This window comes from Cuculus canorus, chromosome 2 (genome assembly GCF_017976375.1).
Source record: "Cuculus canorus isolate bCucCan1 chromosome 2, bCucCan1.pri, whole genome shotgun sequence".
NCBI lineage: Eukaryota > Metazoa > Chordata > Aves > Cuculiformes > Cuculidae > Cuculus > Cuculus canorus.
The window spans coordinates 87,165,693-87,186,203 of NC_071402.1; the positions used below are offsets into that span (position 1 = coordinate 87,165,693).

The 20,511-nt window shown below is 34.7% G+C and overlaps 1 protein-coding gene across 4 annotated transcripts in view; it reads left to right on the forward strand.

The window, feature by feature from the left end:
- The window catches only part of RELCH (RAB11 binding and LisH domain, coiled-coil and HEAT repeat containing), an 88,032-nt gene that overhangs the window by 21,035 nt on the left and 46,486 nt on the right, over positions 1-20,511 (forward strand). For 3 of the 4 annotated variants that reach the window (XM_054057558.1, XM_054057556.1, XM_054057559.1), the window contains exons 2-10: positions 653-742; positions 8,923-8,994; positions 9,103-9,158; positions 9,269-9,382; positions 11,272-11,475; positions 11,567-11,658; positions 12,658-12,963; positions 15,792-15,867; positions 16,267-16,362. In XM_054057558.1, coding sequence (XP_053913533.1) covers positions 653-742; positions 8,923-8,994; positions 9,103-9,158; positions 9,269-9,382; positions 11,272-11,475; positions 11,567-11,658; positions 12,658-12,963; positions 15,792-15,867; positions 16,267-16,362 — 1,106 coding nt within the window. The remainder of the gene's footprint in view (positions 1-652; positions 743-8,922; positions 8,995-9,102; positions 9,159-9,268; positions 9,383-11,271; positions 11,476-11,566; positions 11,659-12,657; positions 12,964-15,791; positions 15,868-16,266; positions 16,363-20,511) is intronic. The other variant, XM_054057557.1, reaches the window with a different exon arrangement.

Genomic DNA, 20,511 nt, shown 5'->3' on the forward strand with positions numbered 1-20,511 from the left:
AACAGCATTAATTGTACTTGTTTTGCTTTAGTTTTGCTAGGTAAAGCGTTACTTAGTAGATGTTTCAAGTGATTATGTAATGAAGTTAATGGCTAGATGAGGAGATATGTAGAAGTGTATTTGGTTACGTTAACATGCCTTAAAATACTAAAAGAGGAAAAGGAAGTAATGTAATTACAGCAGATACAGGTTTCTGTAAAATGGCAGCAGAACTGCTCGGGACTTGCAGGACTGTTGCAGGACAGTTTGTATCTGTTTGGTATCTTGTGTGTGCTTACCTGCATGCCCAAGCACGTGTCTCTGGCCCATGCGGAAGAGTAGAAGCGCTATGCTGCACAGCTCCTCATCTGCTATGGACAGGGAAGAAATGCTGCCGTTTGAGTGGAGCAAGGGTGAATTTCTTACGGTGCCCAGTCACTGAATTCGCTATAATGTTGTACTTTTTTTAAAATTCATTGACATACTCTTTACTTAGAGACAAACTTTTAGAAAATGCAGTAGAATTTCAGTCTTGCAGAACACTTACTTAGCCTTTGATTTACAGTTTCTGAAATGAGATGATGTTTTGACTTTTCTACTTTTATAATCAAAGCCAGTCAGCTGTTGAGGACTTTTTCCTGATATCTTCTTTTTTTTCCCCTTGTCCCTTAAGATCGTGCCGGAAGCATCAGTACTCTTGATTCCTTAGATTTTGCAAGATACTCGGATGACGGCAATAGGGAAACGGATGAAAGAGTAGCAGGTAAGTTGTTTTGGTGGTTGGTGTTGGTTTTTTTTTTTTTTATTTAGGAGTCTTAGAAGGCTAACTTTACCATTTGACTTATTGTTTCTAACATAAGTATATTTAAATGAACATTCCTGAAGATGACAGGACTTCACTGTGGTGGTTTAACTAGTCACTTAATGATATAGTTATGTTCTAGACACAGCTACTATAGTTACCTTAAGTATTCAGGCAGGTATACTTCTATATGATTCCAGATGCCACCAAGGTAGAAGAAAGCAGTATGTGTGGAAATTGTGCCCAGTTTTTGACAACTGCACAGTTGATATTGACTACTGACTGATACTATTTCGCTGAAACATGTGCTAAAATATTCTGTGTAGTAGTCTGTGACTGCTACATGGATGACAGCATACTGATGTGGAGGTCTGTAGCAAGTCATCTCTTAAATATGGCTTACACGTGGATCAAACAAGCATTACCAAACCCAGAATAAATTTGGGCTTTTTTCTGTTCTGTAAATAATCTTTGCTGCAAATCTCAATTGTAATGTTATTCTTCTCTTCCATTTGATTTCCTGATTGTTTCAAAGAAAGGACAGGGCAGTTTGCCTCTTGCAGTTGCTCTGAACTTAGGATTCTGTGGGTTTTTTTGATTTCAGGATATATCATTATCTCACCAAAGGCAAAGACTGCTTTTCTCTTATGTTTTGAATTATTATAATAATCTTTTGTATGTGAGCCATTTCTCTCCAGTCTAGGTTTTTTTCCAAGTTCAGCTGTTAAGTTACTCCCATCTTCTATAGAGAAACCAATAAAAGCTTTCTAGAAACTGCTACATAACTGTTTACATCTTGTCAATCAGTACTATTTAGTATTGTGAGCACATGGAGGTTGTCCATGCTGTGGCCTACGTTCACATCATAGCACTGTGAAATCCAAACAGATGCAAGCTGCTATGTGTCTGTTCCACACTGTCGTCTCTGCTCTGAACCACCATACTTTATTCTAGCAGAAAGACTGTCGTGTTCTTAAGCAGGGAGAAGGCTAGTGAGGATCTGGATTCCGAAATTTTCTTTTGCAGTCAGTCAGAAATGGCAACAACTAGGACTGACCCAGAGAGAAGAAACAGAAGCGGTGGGAAAATCTCATTTTTCTTACCTAGCTAGTGCTTGTGAGGTAAAGGACTAGATTAAATTAATTAACATGAAGCAAATTCATATATTTTGCTGTACTGGTCTGGAATTGTAGGTACTTTCTGTTCCTTGATTTATATGGAAATGTCTAGATTCCTAAATTACTGTCTTTTTCAATATACATAGTCAGTTTCAAGGGGGCAATAGTTGTCAATAACAGCTAATCTTCTAAACAAATTGTGTTTAAGGAACCCTAGTATTTCTGAATTGTGTCCTGGAATAAGAGGAAGAAATGTGTGAATTCCATCATCACCTTGATAGATTTTTCCTGTTCCTAGCCAATGTTTCTCGGCAACAGTATTACTGAGAGAGTTAGTTTGCTCTTGGCTTGGAGCTGTCTTTAACCAAATTGAATTAGAGATGCTCGGAAAGCAAAGACCAGTCAGGATTGACATCCATCAGAATCATTAATCTTCTGATGGAACATTAATGACAAAATATTGATTACTTCCAGTGTGAAATGAGTAAATCCTAAAATTAATTATTAAATTTAATTAAGTACATCCTAAAATAGATAGCGGTTTCTGAAGATTGCAGTGTATTAATTGACCACTCTCATATGTAACAGACAAGCAAATTATATGACAGAAGATTTACATTACATTTCTATGTTTCTTTAGAGAGGTTTTCTGAAGAGTTGTTACAAAGTTACTTAAGAACTTGAACAAAGTAAGACTGGGTATTATTTCTGGATGCTTGTAAAGACTTGAAGTTTTCAAGAACATGCAATTTCTACTTAAAATTCTGGTTCAGTTGTAACTGCATAAAATCTTTTGCCGCTATTCTGTTTAAAACCATTGACATGAGCAGTAAAGTTCAGAAAACTGCTAAGTATTTGATTTGCACATAAATATTATGTCAGCAGAGGTTTCAGAAACTTTTCATATCCAGTTTCTTCTTTGAACAAAGTCTAGCTTATAACTTCTGCTTTTGAAGATTTCTTAGCTGCAAATGCACTTGAAACAGAACTGAAAGTTCATCCTGCATATTTTTTTTCGTATCCTTTTTTTTCTCAGCAAAGGACTTTGATGATTAGGAGATAAAATTGTGATCTGATGTGAAAGCTTGAGGGCATGATATGATAGTCATATTTTTCTTTCAGTAGTTCTCAGAGTGAAGTTTGAATAGGATCTTTTTGTAAGCGCTTTCTCATGCTATTGTATTTGTTTTTTACTGTTTGGACAGATCCTATGATTTCCATATCAATTCCATAGTCGAATGTCAAATGAAGGATAGGAAATAAATTCACATCATTCACTAAAAGAAGCTAGTCCCGAGCCAGAAGGACTTCAAAACTGAATTTAAAACATATCCAGTTATGAATACTTTTATACCATGGCACTAAATAAAATATGTTGCATATGTACCATCCAAAGCCGTCATATTTCTTTTTTGCCACTATGGTTGGTGTTAGACTTAGCTGCTGTATTTTTGTCTTACCAAACCAAAAATTCCTGGAAATTACTAGACAGACGTTTGTTTAAAATAGATTTCAGTATTTCAGATCTGTTAGCCCAGTTCATTCCATCTGGGATTAGAATAAAAATCTGGTCTAGAGGCAAACATATTTTGATGAGTTGGTGTGAACTTGTCACTTGGGAAATCTGATTGAGGAAAGCTAAATGAGTCTCTTCTATAATATTACCAGCTTGACTGAAGAGATGAAACTCACAAAAGCCAGTCAGGATGTGGATGAGCATGACAAAACTAAGTGCAATTTAGAAAATATCAGTTTTCTTCCTTATCTACCTGATCTTAACACAGAGAGCTGTGTAACAAATTAGATAACGCATTGGTAATCCAGTAAGAGCTTCAAAACATGCCTGTGTCCTTAGAGATTGCAAGCAACTTGTTCTCTAGTAAGTCTTGAATCTAAATTCATGTATTAAGTGCTGCAACAGTGCTAAGATAAAATCAGTACTGAAGGTTTTGTTAGGCTTAGTAAACCCCCTCCAAATATTAATTTTCATAAAACAATGGGAGAATGAAAATCTTGTTCCATTCCTGTTGAGTAAGAGTATGCCTAACTTGAAGTCAGATACTCACAGCATTCATTGAAAATAGGTCATCTGACATTCAATCTAAGGAACCGAATCTTCTGCTGCATCTTAAAATGACTGTGTGCATAAGTAGTTTTGTGATCTAAAACCCCTACTTTCCATAATTCAAAATATTTCGTGTTGCTAACCTCCCTTTGACATCTACTGTTCAGAGAATCTGATAATTTTAAAAATATAATGTTGTGTTTTCAAGTATATTAAAATTAATTCTCAAAATCAAACTCCTTTTGAATCAATCATTTGAATCATTTGTGTTCTCTGATCTCCCTATATTAGCACTGATTTGTGGCTAGACTGTATATCTCTGATTAGCAAAATAAAATACAGTCTCTGTCAGAATCTGAAGGGAAGAGATGAATTCAAAAAACACTTGATTATTCTTGAGGTCTTCATTTATGTAGACTTAGGTTTGTAGTTTCCATTTTTTACAGAGCATTTTTGTTCATGGTTTTTGATAGGTACTATTATTTGTGTGCCATCAAAATCAGAGGAGAATCTTAAAAAAAAATAAAAACCAACAAATGAAACAAAGCAAAAATAAACCACAAATGGCATCTTTAATACAACAACCACTTGCTAACATCGTGTTTGTCCTGGAAGGGAGTCTGGTTTTGTCTTCCCATTTCCTGTCTTAAGCCCTGTTAGGCAGTTGTAAGCCTCCTTAGTTCCCTTCCAGATTTGTACCTGAAGACAAGTTTGCTGTAGTTCAGGTCTTCTCTGAAGTTGGTCATGTCTCATTAACTTAAAAGCATTAGTGAGGCTGAGGAGTCAAGTGTTGGCTTCTCACTATTAGAATGATAAAAACTTTCTGTTAGCTTGCTCGTGAACTTCCGTGCTAATCATAATTTTTGTAGCTTGACAGTTATCTCTTGTGCCGTAATTCAACTTTCTGGTTCAGGTCTATTTGTGTCACATCCTGAAGTGTTTCACACTGACTGTAGATACGGTCACTTCTTTTACTCTTAGGACTTGTATCAGGGAAGTGGGAATTAGGAAACCTCAAGTACGTATAGTCAGGGAATTTTTATTTCTTGTGTATAACTCAAAATGTATGCACTAATCCATCAAATATAATGGAATGTCATAAATGTTTATTAAACACATAATTTAGGACATCTATAGTCCTAAATTTACTTTACAAGGAGGAAGAACTCAAAATGATAGTTAAGAAACAAACAACAACAGAACTTGTAACAGTTTGTCCAAATTTGATGAAAGGAAGATAAGCACAGAGGCCCTTGATACTTCAGAGGAGAACTACTTTTAAAAGAAAATGCCAGACTGCCATGTAGTGGCATTATAGCATAAAACTACCTTTCTACTTCGGTCTGAAATACTTCACACCGAAATATGCAGAAGTCTGACAAGACGTAATAATTAATGTAGACTGTAATATTCTACTCAAATTGCAAAAAATACTGCTTATGCAAAAGTAACTGCTGGCAGGTTTTAGACATACTATTTATTTCTTCAGCTTTCTGACCTTGGCCCAAAAGGACTGTTGTTCACATGGATCTCATCTTGCTCAATATCCCAGATCACAAGTTGTTCTTTATAGCTACCTTCTCAATCTGTTTCAGTGGTTTGTGAAGTCACTAACAAATGTGCCTGAGTAGAATGAGATCCTTGAGAAACCTTCATTTTTGAAGTTTCAATGCTGAGCAGATGAGCTACCCACTCCTGATATGCGCTTCTCTTTTAAGGTTTATTATATTAGCTGCATTAAAACTGCAACATTTAAGAACTGCAGATCTGAAAATCTTGGTCTAGTGCTTCGTTGCTTGCTTGAAAGATTCAGCTCTCTGAAGTAAGTCTAATATTTTTTTTTGGAAAGGTAGCTGTAGTGATTTGAGTTCTTATTAAAAAAAAAAAAGCAAGAGACACACTTAAATTCAGAACAGTTTTCATCCCCAAGGCTGAACAGATTGTTCAGAAATGCCCTTTTCTTGTAGGAAGATTAACCCGTTAAGAGATCTAAATTTCTGCTTTCTACTTTCCTGAAGTGGAGGAGAATCAATTTTGTTGTTTCCTCACTTATGCTGTCTGCAGTAAAACTCTTCTCTGCATCATTCTTAGAGCGTCGCCTCCTTTCACCAAGCAATATGAGTTACACGTTATTACTTCAGTCAAGCATGAAGTTAAACTTTAGCTGGCTTTATCAATGCTTTTGAAGGCTTAGCTTCTTTAAGGTACATAAGCTTTACAGCAGAGGGAGACGGAGAGGGAGATCTAGTCATTTATTTTTAAAGTCAGTACTTGATGGTGGTTACAAGCAAAACGGTTAGAGGTTGCTTTTTTAAGAGAATGCCATGTCATCAACAAATGGCGCCAGTGTTGATTTCATTAGTACACGTGCTGAGTTAAAAATTCTTTGGTATTTTGGAAGAAAACTTCATGTCAGTATAGCTTCTAAAATAAGGGGGTTTTAATTATAATTTTAAATTATTGAAGTTATGTTGTAGCTACTTAAAATATTTATGTTTATATAAAAAGCCTACAAACAATCTTCTTCAAATGAAAGCTACATTTGTGACTAACTTAGATGCATCCAGGTTTGTGTAGTGGTAATTATTATGGTGGCATTAGTTAAGAGTAGGAGATGAGCTACAACTGTAGCAATGCTGTATTGTAGTAGAATTATGTGGCTCTTGTGACATGCTGCGAAGTGACAACTTCTCAAATACAGCATGTTGAGAATCTTCCAGTGTATACAGAGAAACATGCAGCAGAGTAATCTACACTTAAGGTTGAATGGGTGAAGTCCTAATGGCTTCTAATGGCTTCATTACCGTGACCAAAAAAAATTAATTCTTGCCGTCTGACATGGGTTTGTCTGACATGAGTTTTTTGGCTTTCTACACCTTTAGACATGTCTTATTCCTATTTTCCTTAATGGGATTTCTCAGTTTTTCTAGTTTGTGTTGTTTTACAAACTTTTTTTTTTTATTATTTACATCATTCTAGTGCAGGGCACTCCTGATCTGCAACTGTTCTGGTCTTTGAAAATATTTTCAAAGAATAAAATGTTAACACATAGTCATTTTCATCAGAAGAATTACTTAATTTAAATTCTTTACTATTTTCAAAACCTAAGAAATTAGTACCTTACAACTTAGAATCATAGCTGTGAATTAGTAACTCAAATGCAAGGAAGTGCTAAAATTATTAGATACTTTACTACAAGAGCATTTTCTGACTTTGTTGCACAGAAGTATTTGCAGATCAGCATTGCTGAATACTAGAGAGATTTTACATATTTTATTCATTGTATCTTCAGTTGCGCTTTTGTATTGCTGCAGTAAAATTCTGTGCATCAAACAAGTTACTTTCATGTAGCAAATGTGGTGTACTGTAGTTACTCCTGCAGTTTTTATGGATAAATGCAAACTGAGTGAATCTTTTTTTCCATGTGTGCCAATTATCAAAAGATTCTTAGTAACAGATATTCAAAAGAGGAAACCATTTTATTTGTAGTTTTCAGCAGCATTTCTTACAAGGGAGAGCCAATGCAGTGTTTCTGCCATGCATTGTTCTCTGTGTCAATATTCAAAATGCCATTTTAAATTGTTTCCAGGCAGTGATTAAAACCATCATTTATGCATGCTTATGAAAAGCAGCTACAACATATTTATTTTTGCATGAGAATAAATTAAATATTAGATAGTCTATTTAGAACAGTTTAACACTTCAGTATGGTAGCACTTCTGTGCTCATCTCTTCTAGTTAAGTACAAGGCTCAGTCTTTCTGGTAACTATATATTTAAGTGTGATTAGATTAATCTGAGACTTAATGAAAATCGTATAATTATCTGGTAATTCCTTAAATAGGTTCCCTCAGATGCTTTAACTATAAATGGCTATAAAAAAGAACATTCACTGTATGTTTTGCAAAGGTACAGCTTTTTAAATTTTGAAGCTACAGTATACGTATGACCCCAACATCAAAATACATGAAATTCCAGTGCCAATGAATTGCTATTGGTCCATTTTGGACGAAACACTGGGACATGAAAAGCACTTAACAGTGACCGGGGTGAAGGTCACTCTGGGAGGGGATGGGGGAGCAGAGGTGGAGCAGGTGATAATGGCATCTAGAACTGCATAGTTTTGGATCTCTAAAGCTGGCTCTAGACCATTGAAATTGTGGTGTAGTTTAAAGTCACTGGAACCTTTTAAGAATAATGAACCAAAGACATTTTTGTTGCAGCTATGAGAGATGCATGTTTTGCTTTTTTTGGTCTTGGGCATCTCTTAATGTATTCAACTAATTTTAAAATCTTAATCAATTTTAGAGTGTTTTGAAAAATCCACTATTTTTAAATAGATATTTAAAATGGCTTTATTTTTAGTAGTAAAGTAAACTATGTAAACTACATTTCAAGTTTGGCCATTTAAACTACTAAAATTTCAGTGTATAATTATATTTAAAAAAAATAAATTGTAGTCTCAATGGAACAGTGCACTCACCTCGTGGTGTAAGCTTTGCTACATGGAGACCGCTTCCTCTACTGCCACCATTTATTTACTTTATTTAGATCTGTCCTCTGCCTGTGTACTCCTGTTGCCCCAAAAAATCAAAACACTTGATGGTGTCGGCTGATTGTAATAGTGGGGAAGAAATAACAAGTGTTTCCCAATAATATGTAAAATTAAAAGCAAGCAAGCAAAAAAGAAAAAAAAAAGACCCTACAGCGAGTCCTTGTCAGACAGCTTGAAATTTTGATTTAGCTAACTTAAGGCAAATCAAACTATGGAAAATGTTCACCAGTTTGCTTCCAGACCAACTCTGCTGCATGTTCATAAGTTCCATAAAGGTTGCATGCTTTCTGTTTAATATAAATTGTATATTTTTTTTCATACCCATCCTTGCTTTTTATATTTTATTTTTGTTTCCCTTGCCTTGGTTGGATGCCTGTGTGTGTTTAATCCAAATCCCTGTCCAGTCCTGGAGTTTGAACTACGGAAAGCCAAGGAGACCATACAGGCCCTCCGAGCCAACCTGACTCAGGCTGCAGGTGGTGTACATAAACCTTTTCTTAAGCCTCTACTTTGTACAATGTAGAAGTAACTGAGCTCATCCTATGTGAAGTAGTAAAATTTAGTTACTTTTTTTTCGTCCCCAGAAAATGAAGTTCCTTTGCAGGAACGAAAAAATTACAAATCAAGTCCTGAAATTCAGGTAGGTGGCTGGTGATAACTGAGCTTTGCATGGACTTTAAGGCAGATATGCTTCCATAGATAGAGGGAAGATGAACCAAAGTTGTAGTGTATTGTTTTCTTTTTTCCCAGGAGCCAATCAGACCTCTTGAGAAAAGAGCTCTAAACTTCCTAGTTAATGAATTTTTATTGAAGAATAGTTACAAGCTTACATCAATAACATTTTCAGATGAAAATCATGATCAGGTAAAGTTTATCTTTACTTTTCTTTTTTCACTTGCCTGCTTTCCGTATTTTGATCTTGTCGTAAACTCAAATGAACTTAAATGGTATTTCCAGTGCATGTAGTTTGCTCTATACATATGAGTGTTCTAAGAGTTAAATATGTTAATTTAGAGTTTCCATATATAAATAAAGCATGGTTTGAAAATACAGCACTTTGACGTGTATTTTTCCAAAATGTGTGGGAGGAGTCAGAATCTTTGCATTCTTTAAAGGAAGCAAAAACAAGAAGAAAAATACCACGAGTTGTAGGTATTTATACGCTTTCCTGGATTCTGATGGACATGCTTTTACTTAAACTCAAGGATCTGCACGTAGTAAAATTATGAATGTAATGCTTTCCTTAAATGATACTCAGTTGATTTGTGCAGGACATACAATTTACTCATTATTTGTCATCTCTTGAGCACATATGTATGTGTATGAGTACACTTAATCATACTGTGGCATTGAATAAAGTCTTGCAGAAGCTCTCAGTAATGAGGTATTATCTTAGATATTTCCAAACAGCGGTGCTTTGATGTATTTCTAGGATGATTGGTGTTATGTCTCTGTTGGCTTGTGTTTCACGGGAAAGAATTCTTCAAATGTTTGGAAGGTTCTAATTACATTATGACTGATACTGGGTGGAAAAAACACTGAGTAACATCAACACCCAATATATATTCAGCACAAAAACAGTGTTGCTAGAGGAATTAAATATTTAATTCAATATTAAATGTTGCATTTCAGCCAGTTCTCACTAGAAGTAGTAATCCTATATTTTTCCTACAATTCATACCCTAATCTGTAAAGAAAATGTGTTGTTAAATAAAATTTCTTGATTTTCCATTTTAGATTTGATTTTAGTAGTGCTAGGTTTCATACAAATACTTGTGAAGATACAGCCCCTAAAAGAGAGAAGATAAATAATTTATCCTTACTTTTTATGTGTTCCCAGATGACAATATTTTATATTGTGAGGCAGTTAGCAAAATAAAAGGGTTAAGTTCATAACTCTAAAGAGTAAATATAAACATACAAAAATGAATATATAGAATGCATGGGTTTTTAGATTATTAATATCATCATTTCAGAAAATAGCCTTTCTTTGAATAGATGATTTAATATGTAACCAGGCAGTGGGAACATATAGTGAAAACTGAACAGTTGGATAAAGGAAAACATTAAAATTTCAATTTTTAAAATTTGTGGTTTTGAGGAGACCATTACAACTCCTGCATAACAGCTTACATGTTTATTTATCTGTATGGACATGGAACAGTCTTGTAATAGGATGGTAACATGTTAATGAGGAAAGGAAGGACATATAGTCATGGTTTGAGACAGGAGGCTGTAGTGGTTTTTACACCTCTACACAATTAATACAGTTATGTCCAAGTTTCATTACAATATGCACCCTGCCTATTAGCCCTCTACAGAGCTATTTGACTGTTTCCTTATGGAAAATTACACTTGTACTTGTGAATGAGATGGGAACTAAATGATACTCCAGTCAGTGGAAAGCCTTCCATCAACCACACTGGCTTCTGCTAGAATTTGGTCAACTTTATATCTGATTCTAAAAAGTTGTTACATCCCCCCCACCCCCCAAAAAAATAAATAAAAATCATGATCTCCATGGTTTTGGAAGTTTTAGAGCTGCTTTTAAGTTGAAACTGCTTTAGGTCGTGAAACGGATCCTTTTCTACTTCTGTTTCTTGCTATCTGATTTAAGCTTTCATCTTCTTCACTACAATGCAATCTTAACATGATTCTTTTGCTGTTGTATGACCTGCAGTCAAATGAGGAAGGGAAATTAAAATAAAGGGATATATATATTGCATTGTTTAGTTTTTTTTATTCCTTTGAAGGATTTTGAACTTTGGGATGATGTAGGATTGAACATTCCAAAACCTCCTGACCTGTTACAACTCTATCGTGACTTTGGAAACCATCATGTTACTGCAAGAGATGTGGTGGATGTATCAGTTGGTGTTGAAGATGATGAGTTAGAGGCTGCTACTCCTATACTTGGGACTGTCCCTGTATTTGAAACAACACCACAGTCAATAGAAGTAAGAAATTATACAGAAGAAATGTTTCAGCTGTTTGCAGTACTACTTAACTTTATTGTACTAAACTCTTTTGTTTCTATCTTGTATTTAGCAATGTTTAGTAGTGCAAAAATTAGAAGATCAAATAAGTGTGTTAAACAGTGAGAAATGGTCTTTGATGGAACAAATCGAAAGACTTAAGAGGTATGTACTTGTCAATCTGCTTGACTGCTGATAACTGTTGGAATAACTTCTCAATGTTTTTCTAGCACATATATGAAAACATAGAACTTAACTTACAAAATTGTTACGAGTTCTTCAGAGCAGGGCAGTCTTTTCTTTAATATGTGGTATTTGCTTTAGAAAAAAAAGAAGAGACTTCAAACTATTTCCCTTTTATTACCCAAATAATTTGTTTCACTCTTTCAATGCAGTTTTACTCTTTCAATGCAACTTCTTTATTTACTTCTTTGAAAACAGAATCAGTTCTCATGTGCTTTGTGTAGATTTTCTCTTCAGTCACCTCTATTTCCCTCCTTAGTACTATTAAGTACAGCTTGCGAACACTGTTAGAAAGATGTTTGTTTTAATAACTTATTTCTACACAGTTTTTCTTTCTACAGAGCAGGAGTAGTAGAAATGACAGCATTTTCAACAGCAGCAAAAAAAAAAAAAAGATACTTTAAAAGTTTGGTCAAAACATATGATTCTGTAAGCTGTAAGATTCCTCTAAAAAGATGCACCAATACAATATATAGGCAAGTGTGTTTCTTTAGGTGGCTTTAGTGACTTGCAGAGTTACCATTTCAAATCCAGGTGGGATATTTATTCATTGTAGTATATTAGGTTTTACGTCCCAGATAGAGTTCTGTCTTGTGACTATTCATGTCTCAGTGCTTACGTTTCAGCCAGAATCAGGTGGCACTACTGTTATTCCCTTATTTTATTGATTCGCTCCCTCTGAGTGCAACATATTTTTTACCACTAATTATTGACTAAAGAACTCTGTTCTTTAGTGCTCAACTGGTGCTCATTTGAAGCTTGTGTGGTGCAAGTTATTTCTATTAAAGGAATTTTTGAACATACTGGAGTTGGAGGAAGATTTTCAATGTTACAGTTACTGATGTGCTTGGGTATTGTGATTCTAACAGCCATCTCATGAAATCTACGAAAACATCTTATTCTTTGCTTGTCCTTTTTTAGTGAAATAGATTTTCTCAAGAATGAGAACTTTGTGTCAACAGCTTACGGTGTAGCTCCCCATCCTTCTTTAAAACAAGTGCCTCTCACAGTCTCAGAGGACGATGGACGGTACTTTGATAACAAGAGCATTGACAATGAAAATAAATATGGAAACACTGAGGAAACAAGCTTTTCTTTATCAGCTGGAGTGGATTCAAGGACTTCTAAAGATGATGCACTCAATTCTGTGCCCTGTAAAGAAACTGAGAAACCGTCCTCTTGTGCTCCATCAACTAAAGCTGCAGTCCACTTCGATAAACCTAATAGGTTAGTTTTAAGTTTTTCAATTAAAGCTTCTGGTGACATGGATAGACCTTTTTCTAACAGTAATCAGATCATTTGTCCTTTAAATGCAAATAAAAGACTTAGCATACCTTTAGGGTGAAGAGATTTTCATATTGTTCCTGATTATTTTTAGTAAGAAGTACATTTGACAAACATACATTTTTAGTACTAAGAGTTTCTTTTCACCTCCTACTTGTTTCTAAAACCAGTCCTGGTCCCTGCAACAAAAAAATGCCTTTCCAAATCTACATGGTCTTTTTAAGCAGTATAGTGTAGAGGGCAAGTAACATGTTCGTTAAGTGATAGATAAAGCACTGCGTAATCAAGACTTACATGGACCACAGACTTTGTGAGGGTATGTCCAACTTGTAAAATTACTGTTGTGGACAAAGATGCCCAAGTAGCTCAATTTACAGTCTTACTGTTGCTGTTCCTAGGTAGCCATTCTGCTTTGTATTTTGTCAGTTCTTTTTAGTGTTATTTTTCTGGTTTCAATACAGTAATATGCTTCTAGAATTATCTTCCACCTGAAAATACTGAGTAGAAATCTATGTATGATATTTTGTGCAGATGGAAAATTAATACAAGCTGTGGAGGGGTGGGGAGGACAGAGGAGAAAAAGAAAGAGTTACTTACCCCTGCTAGTAATTAACTTTTCTAGCAAACCCTAAGCATGCTTTTTTTCTGTTTTTCCTGAGTTGCACCAAGTCCTAGAAGACAGGAAACTATTTTAGCAATATCTTAGCTTTAGAATTGAAGAGGAGGATAGATTTCTGATTTCTGAATTCAGTACCTTAGAGTCCTACCACAAATTTCTCTCTTCTAGTTGAATATACTAGTGTTTAACAGAAAATTAAAATGGATCTTAGATATTTCTGGAAAATTTGCAGTGGTTTCATTTAAGCTTTCCAGATTTTCTTTTTTAAACTCTTTCATATCCTAGCTTAATATCTAGACAATGTAATTATCAAAACTTGTAGCTATTGTGCTTTATAAAGTCGTGTACCTACTTTCATCTGTGGCTTGTGGCAAATTTCCTTTTGCTTAGAATAACTTAGAGTGCTGGGAGACATTAAGTGCATGAATATTAGATTAATGATTTGGGAATAGTAGGGATGAGTATGAAAATAGGATGACATCACTGAGTGAGCAAGAAACTATGAGTGTCTCCAGTAGAATTTGACAGTATTCTCTAGAAGAATAGAATTTGTTTTGCTGCTCACGGCCTTTTAACTATAAGTATTCATGGATTTATTTGAAAAGTAATTGAATAAAGCCTTGAATTCCCATTGAGTTAATTTCAGAAGTCCCATCAAATGCAGAAATAAGTAATGCATGTGTAATATGTAGCTATTTTTGTACTGAGTTTTGGGCTTAACATGTCAGCGAAGGGTCAAAGGAAACCATATTTGATACAGTGTTTTATAAACCTGTATCACTAGATTTTCTTTGTGGATTATGTACTTGGTTTGTAATAATTTTTTTTTTTTTTAATCCAGAATTATATTATTTGTTAAGTATTTTGAGATCTGTGGGAGAAGAAACATGATAGAAGTACTGAATATTTATGATTTTAAATTTTGTAAATAGTCAAAAGAGGAAAAATATTCTGGTATATGTATCTGTATCCTCCTGGATTAGTTTAAACAATTTTAAGTAGGAACTTGGATTCTTAGTGTGCTTTATTTGCTTAGAAAATAGCGAATGATGATGTGTTTACTATAAATAGTATAATGTTTCAATCTGTTAGATAAAATATATATGTCCATACACCTAACTGCATTTGTGTAGGATTTTGTGCACCCAGGTACATGAAATAGCATTTTTAAGAGTTTAAAGGTGATACCGCTTTCCGCATGAAAAATAGGAATTGTCTCCTGCTGTAAACTCAGTGTGTCATTAGAGGATCCAAACAGAGAATGATAATAGAGAGAGAGAGATGTTTTCTGTGCTTGCTTGAAAGGCAAATGTTCTTTTTCCTCTTTAGCCATAGTGGCAGAGGCAGTGTTAGAATAGCATCTAAATGCAGGCTTCAGATAAGGCAGAGGGAGTTGTCATTACGGGGAAAAATGGATGCTGCTGCTTGCCTGTTTTATGTAATAGTCCGTCCAGTAAGTGTTTTCTGAGAACATTTCAGCCAAATTATCCTCCTCAGACAAGGCTGTTTTAAGACTGTTATCAGGGTTTTATGTGTATGCGTAAGGCTTTGAGTATACTGGCTGTGTTGGCTGGTGCTATGCATGGCCATGAGGCAGTACTTCTATAGACACACCTCTACATTAGAGACTAGGCAGCAATTTAAGGTTAGTTTTGAGGTTCTAGCTATACATTTGAACCCAACACTGAGATCCCAAAGTGGCAGTTGGACAATCTCTGTTTAACCCGGAAGCCTGTAAGTAATTGACTACTCAAATGTTACCATGCAATATACAGAATCAGAGCATTAAGCAAAAACACTGTATCTTGTGATTTCTGTTCTCCCCACCCAGTTTGCATAATTGTGTGCTTCCTCTCATATTGCAAAAGCTTCCTTTTCTTCATGCTTTAGTCCTATTTTTGTCTGTGCAGCAGTTTGAAAGACTTTTTCAGAACTAAAAGTAACAAGTAGGACATCCATTTGTTTTTTTTGCTACAAACTGAACACCCTAAAAATCAAAGGTAATTTTAATCAAAAACTTACGTAGTATGCTTCACTTAAAACATGCTTTCCGAATGTCTCTGTCTAGCTGATTACTCTAGAGTGAAAGGACTTGTTCAGTCACCTTTCTCATCTATGCCTTCCCCCTCCCTCCCTTTTGATGATATTTCAGGAAATTGTCACCAGCTTTCCATCAAGCACTATTGTCTTTCTGTCGGATGTCAGCAGACAGCCGTTTGGGATCAGAGGTATATTTCCCTCTTGACATAAACTAGAAGATCATTTATTCTGCATGGCAGCAATAGTTAAAAAAGCAACAATTGCATTGAAACTTATTAACGTATATGGTTGAATAAATTTACATGCATGAAACTTAAAAATAAGGATATGCTTTCAGATTTTACCTTAAATATGAAACCTAGTGATGGATATGTAATTATTGGGAAGTTTTGAGTCTCTACATGTGGATTCGTGCTTTTGAAGTTAGTGTCAGATCAAAAACTTATCAGCTTAATGTGTGTGAGTAAATTAAATAATTTTCTGGTGAGTGATCAGTTTGCTACAATTCTTATTATTCCACTGAAAAGATGTTTTTCTGTTCCTGTCATTCATTTAAAAAGAACTAATCAAGCAACTTGGTTTTCTAGGTGTCTCGGATTGCAGACAGTGAAAAAAGTGTCATGTTAATGTTGGGACGCTGCCTGCCTCATATTGTTCCTAATGTGCTGCTTGCAAAGCGAGAGGTGAGGAACTCTGAAATGTTACTTTTTATTTTTACCAGGATGTTTTCTTGTTCATTTTTAAGATGATGTGTCTAATGTCATGAAAGTCCTGTTACTTGCAATCATGTTCTTACTTTTGTGCATGCATCTCTGCTCCTAGAAAATGGGTTTACACCTCTGTCAGGTGAGTTCAGTAAACCTGCATGGTATCCTAATATTTCTTCCTTTGCTTAAGGCATCAATTAGCATTCAGCAAGACTAACTGTTACTGTAGGTCCATCTGTTTGTGGTAGAACAGATGTTTTGTTAGAGAAGACCATGGTTAATTTGCGTTATAAAGAGCAGAGGATGCAAGTTCAAACATTTAATTTAGTATATTTTACCTATCAGTTTTAATAAGGATTAATGTTCAGGTTCTTTTGCAGTACTATGTACTTCAACAAAAAATCTATTTTGCTGTCTTTTTCTAGCAGCTCCTTGTATTAGCCAAGATCAGGTTCATTAAAAACACCCTTTCATAAGAAAATTAGCAATCTTGCTTATATTTTTGCCTTGAATTTAAAGTGAAGCTAAAGAAAATTATGAAAATGTAGTGTTTAATTTGAATGTAAATAAAGATGCTGTTTTGCATAAGCATTCATAAAGTGTAGTTTAGAAAAGGAAGACTGGGACTGAAGATGGATTAAAAAATAGCTAGTTTCATATTGCTTTGTTATAAATTCTGCACATTACCTAATGTGTAAAAAAAATAAAGATAAGAAAATATATCAAACAATAATTCAATGGCCGTATAGTGAACACCAAAATAAAGGATTTGAAGCAGCTTAGCTTGGTTAAGTTTTAGTTCTTGTTGAGGGGACCTACAGTATGATAGACTTAGTAGTGCATTTTGCATAAATTCATTTCAAGGCTTTGAAAAACCCTCAAGAAATTTGTACTGATCCTATAATCTTAAATTTTCTAACATATGAGTAATTATTAGTTGACGTGGCGAGTTTGAGATGTACCACATTTTGAAAGTCTCAAACTTTATAAAAGCGGTGTTTTTTCTGAGGGGGGTGGGAGTGTTAACTGGGTGCTCTGGAAATGGTTCTTTTCCTAGTCCTTCAGAATATTTCTGTGAAAGTTCCTGGATCAGTGCTTAATTTCTGGTTTCTTATTTATTCCTTTCCTTCCCTCTGCTTGGCAGGATATCATATTTTGGCTTCTTTTCACAGCTTGTAGTATATGTGTGATGCATTTAATATTTTTGTGACCTTTTAGGCTATTTCCTATTTGATTTGTTTTATAGTTGAAGTTAAATTTGATTACATGTATTTTCACCTTAAACAAATCATCTGTTACAATTTGATTGAAAAAGCCACAAGTGAGAATTGTATAACAGGATTGCATGGGGTGCTTAATGCTCCAAGAATTTAAATTTGCTTTAAAAATAGCTCTTCTCAGTTACCATCCATTGCTATAACTATTGTAACGTTCTTTCAGATGTAGTCATGGAATTTGAAGGAAAACTTGGGTAGACCATCTGTTAGTATTTTATTAATACCAGTATTATGACAAGCTAACCTAGGAACTAGGTTCTCTTCAACAAGGTACAATTTTGCATCTTGTCCAAAAACAACATTATCATGAGAGCCTTAGCACTATTTTACAGAGAAGTGGTGTAAAAATATACCAAAAGATCACCAGTTCGAGAAAGATACATAACAGGTTTGGGTTATAATGCAAAGTGATCACCAGCCTGCTCTGAAAAGGTACAGTGATAGCGTTTAAGATCTTACACTGTCAGTGCATTAGACATCAGAAATAAACATCATTTTGTGATGGCTCCCTGAAGTATCTTTGTTCTTAAAGCATCCATCATGTTGAAATTGTTTGCAAAATCTTAAGCTGAAAATGTTTTTCTATACATTTTCATTTTGGAGAAACTGAGTTTGTGAAGGTTGACAGTCTCTCAGCAAGTCTTGTCCTTTACCAGAGATTCACCAATGCTTTTAACCCACTTAAGGTCAGCAGCAGCCTGCCAGAGTTAGTAGTAAGTGGTCCAGTAAATATTACAGCTGACGTCTAAGTGACCAGCTAGTGTCAACATCTGACTAATTTCTGAAATTATTATTCTTGTGTACTAGGGCAGCTTTGATTATTTTTCGATATCTGTAGTGTAGGTTCTGATGGAAGACAAGAAAGAGGAAAAAACACAGCATTGAGAAAAAATACAGCATTGAGTAGGGTGGCTGAGGAGATAATTTTTCTTGTCTTTAGTAGAGCAGTTCAACTGGGTGAAATCAATAATGCATAATATAGGTTAACTGCGTGAAAGCAATTTGTAGTCATTAAAATTCCATATGTCAGCATGCAAATCTAAATTTGTTTTTATCCCAAGTGTCTAGTTTATTCTAACTGCTTGAAAATATGTATATATCAATGTGTAGATTTGTAGATGAATGCACTCAGTAACAAAGGAGAATACTGCAAAGCAAATAGTAATAGGAATGAACAGTAACAAAGTACTAAAATCCTACTCTTCAAAGGAAACCCCTTTGGCTGAGTATGCAGTCTATGATAGTGCTTCTTGTAGATGAGCAATGTGAGATCATAAAATTTTATCTGCTTTGGAATCTGCTTCCCCAGTTTTGTTTTTACCGCTTAAAACTAAAACACATTTAAGAATAAAGAAAAAATAATCAGCTGTCTTCTATTTGTCAAAAGGTTTACCATAAGATTCCTTTGGCTAAACTATAATAAGGAAAAAAAGCAATCTTTTAAAATTTTTGCAGTAACAGTGCAATACTGATTTCTCACCTTTTATAAAGATCTTATAAAGATCAATTAAAAAAAATCCGTAAAATCAGTATCTTTTAGATAAGTAACAGGACTAACCTTTTGTATGCACAGCTTCCACACTCTGCAGTATGTAGTACTTCAATGTAGTTTGGGCCAGAGCAAACATTTTGGCTTAATATCAGGATTTTGTTACTCTTGTTCTTAATCAAGAAATGCTTTTCCTTAATTGTTTATACCTTTCATCTCACCTATTATTCCAGAGTTAGTTTCTGTAACTTTCATTTGTGTTATGCAAACTTATCGAAATCATGATTATGATGATTTACTAAATTAGCACCACTACACTTTTATACTGAGAAACTGTTATTTCTGTAGAGTTCAATGTGCAAAGAATGGAGTTTTGCTTTTGTTTATTTGTAAAGCTGAAGCAAAGGTAGTGCTGAATGTTCAGATTCTGAATGGGCACCGTTCTCGACTCCGCTAGAAGAAAATACTGCTGTAGATTTCAAGTTGTTCACATTAATGGGTAGTAATTACACATAGACATCACCAAGGCACTTTTATTCTCTGGCATTTTTTGTAGGTAACTGTCTCTTAAAACACAGTAGAACTGAACATCTTGTTTTTGATTTTGATCTCAGTCTTACGCTTCAGAAGCATTAAAATATTGGCTTTGTTAAAAAATGTAAAATAATGTGTCAGAGCTTGGCAGTGTATTTAAGTGACTGTGTTAAGCAGATGTCATTGCGGTTGGATATGCATAAAGGTGTGTAAGTTGGAGTTCCTGGGCATGAAACTGTTAGCCCTCAGTTTCTCCTAAATGACTGTTTCTATTTCACAGAACAGGGTTGAACAGAGAAAATTAAACAAACAATTAAAATATTTTCTGTTACTATGTAAAACCTAAATTGCAGTAGGATTCTGTGGGTGGTGTTTCTGAAAAATGGAGGTAATGTTGACCCTAGCCTGTTTGCTAGGTCTATTCTGTTTTATGTGGGCTGTTGGGTTTTGTGTTTGGCTGTGGGGTTGCCCCACACACTCAATAGACATAAGCATTTTTTTATTTAATTTCTTTAATTCCCTTCTCTGAATATGAGGGGTTAGGGTAGTTTTCTTAGGATGAAATAGCTCAATCTGATAGAATATCCTCTTAATCTCTAGTCTTAAGGCTGATGTCTTTCAACACCATGTCCTTAACACAGTTCTTGAATACAACGAGTTGAATTTAATGTTTATTAATTTAATTGCCAGTTGTTCGTAGTTTTATCACGGTAGTTTTGTATGCAGGTTCCCAAATAAACAGTCAATATAAACAAGGAAGTACAAAGTCTTTCTCACACCCATATCCACATTGATTCTTATGTAAAAGCCATCCCTTTGGGATCT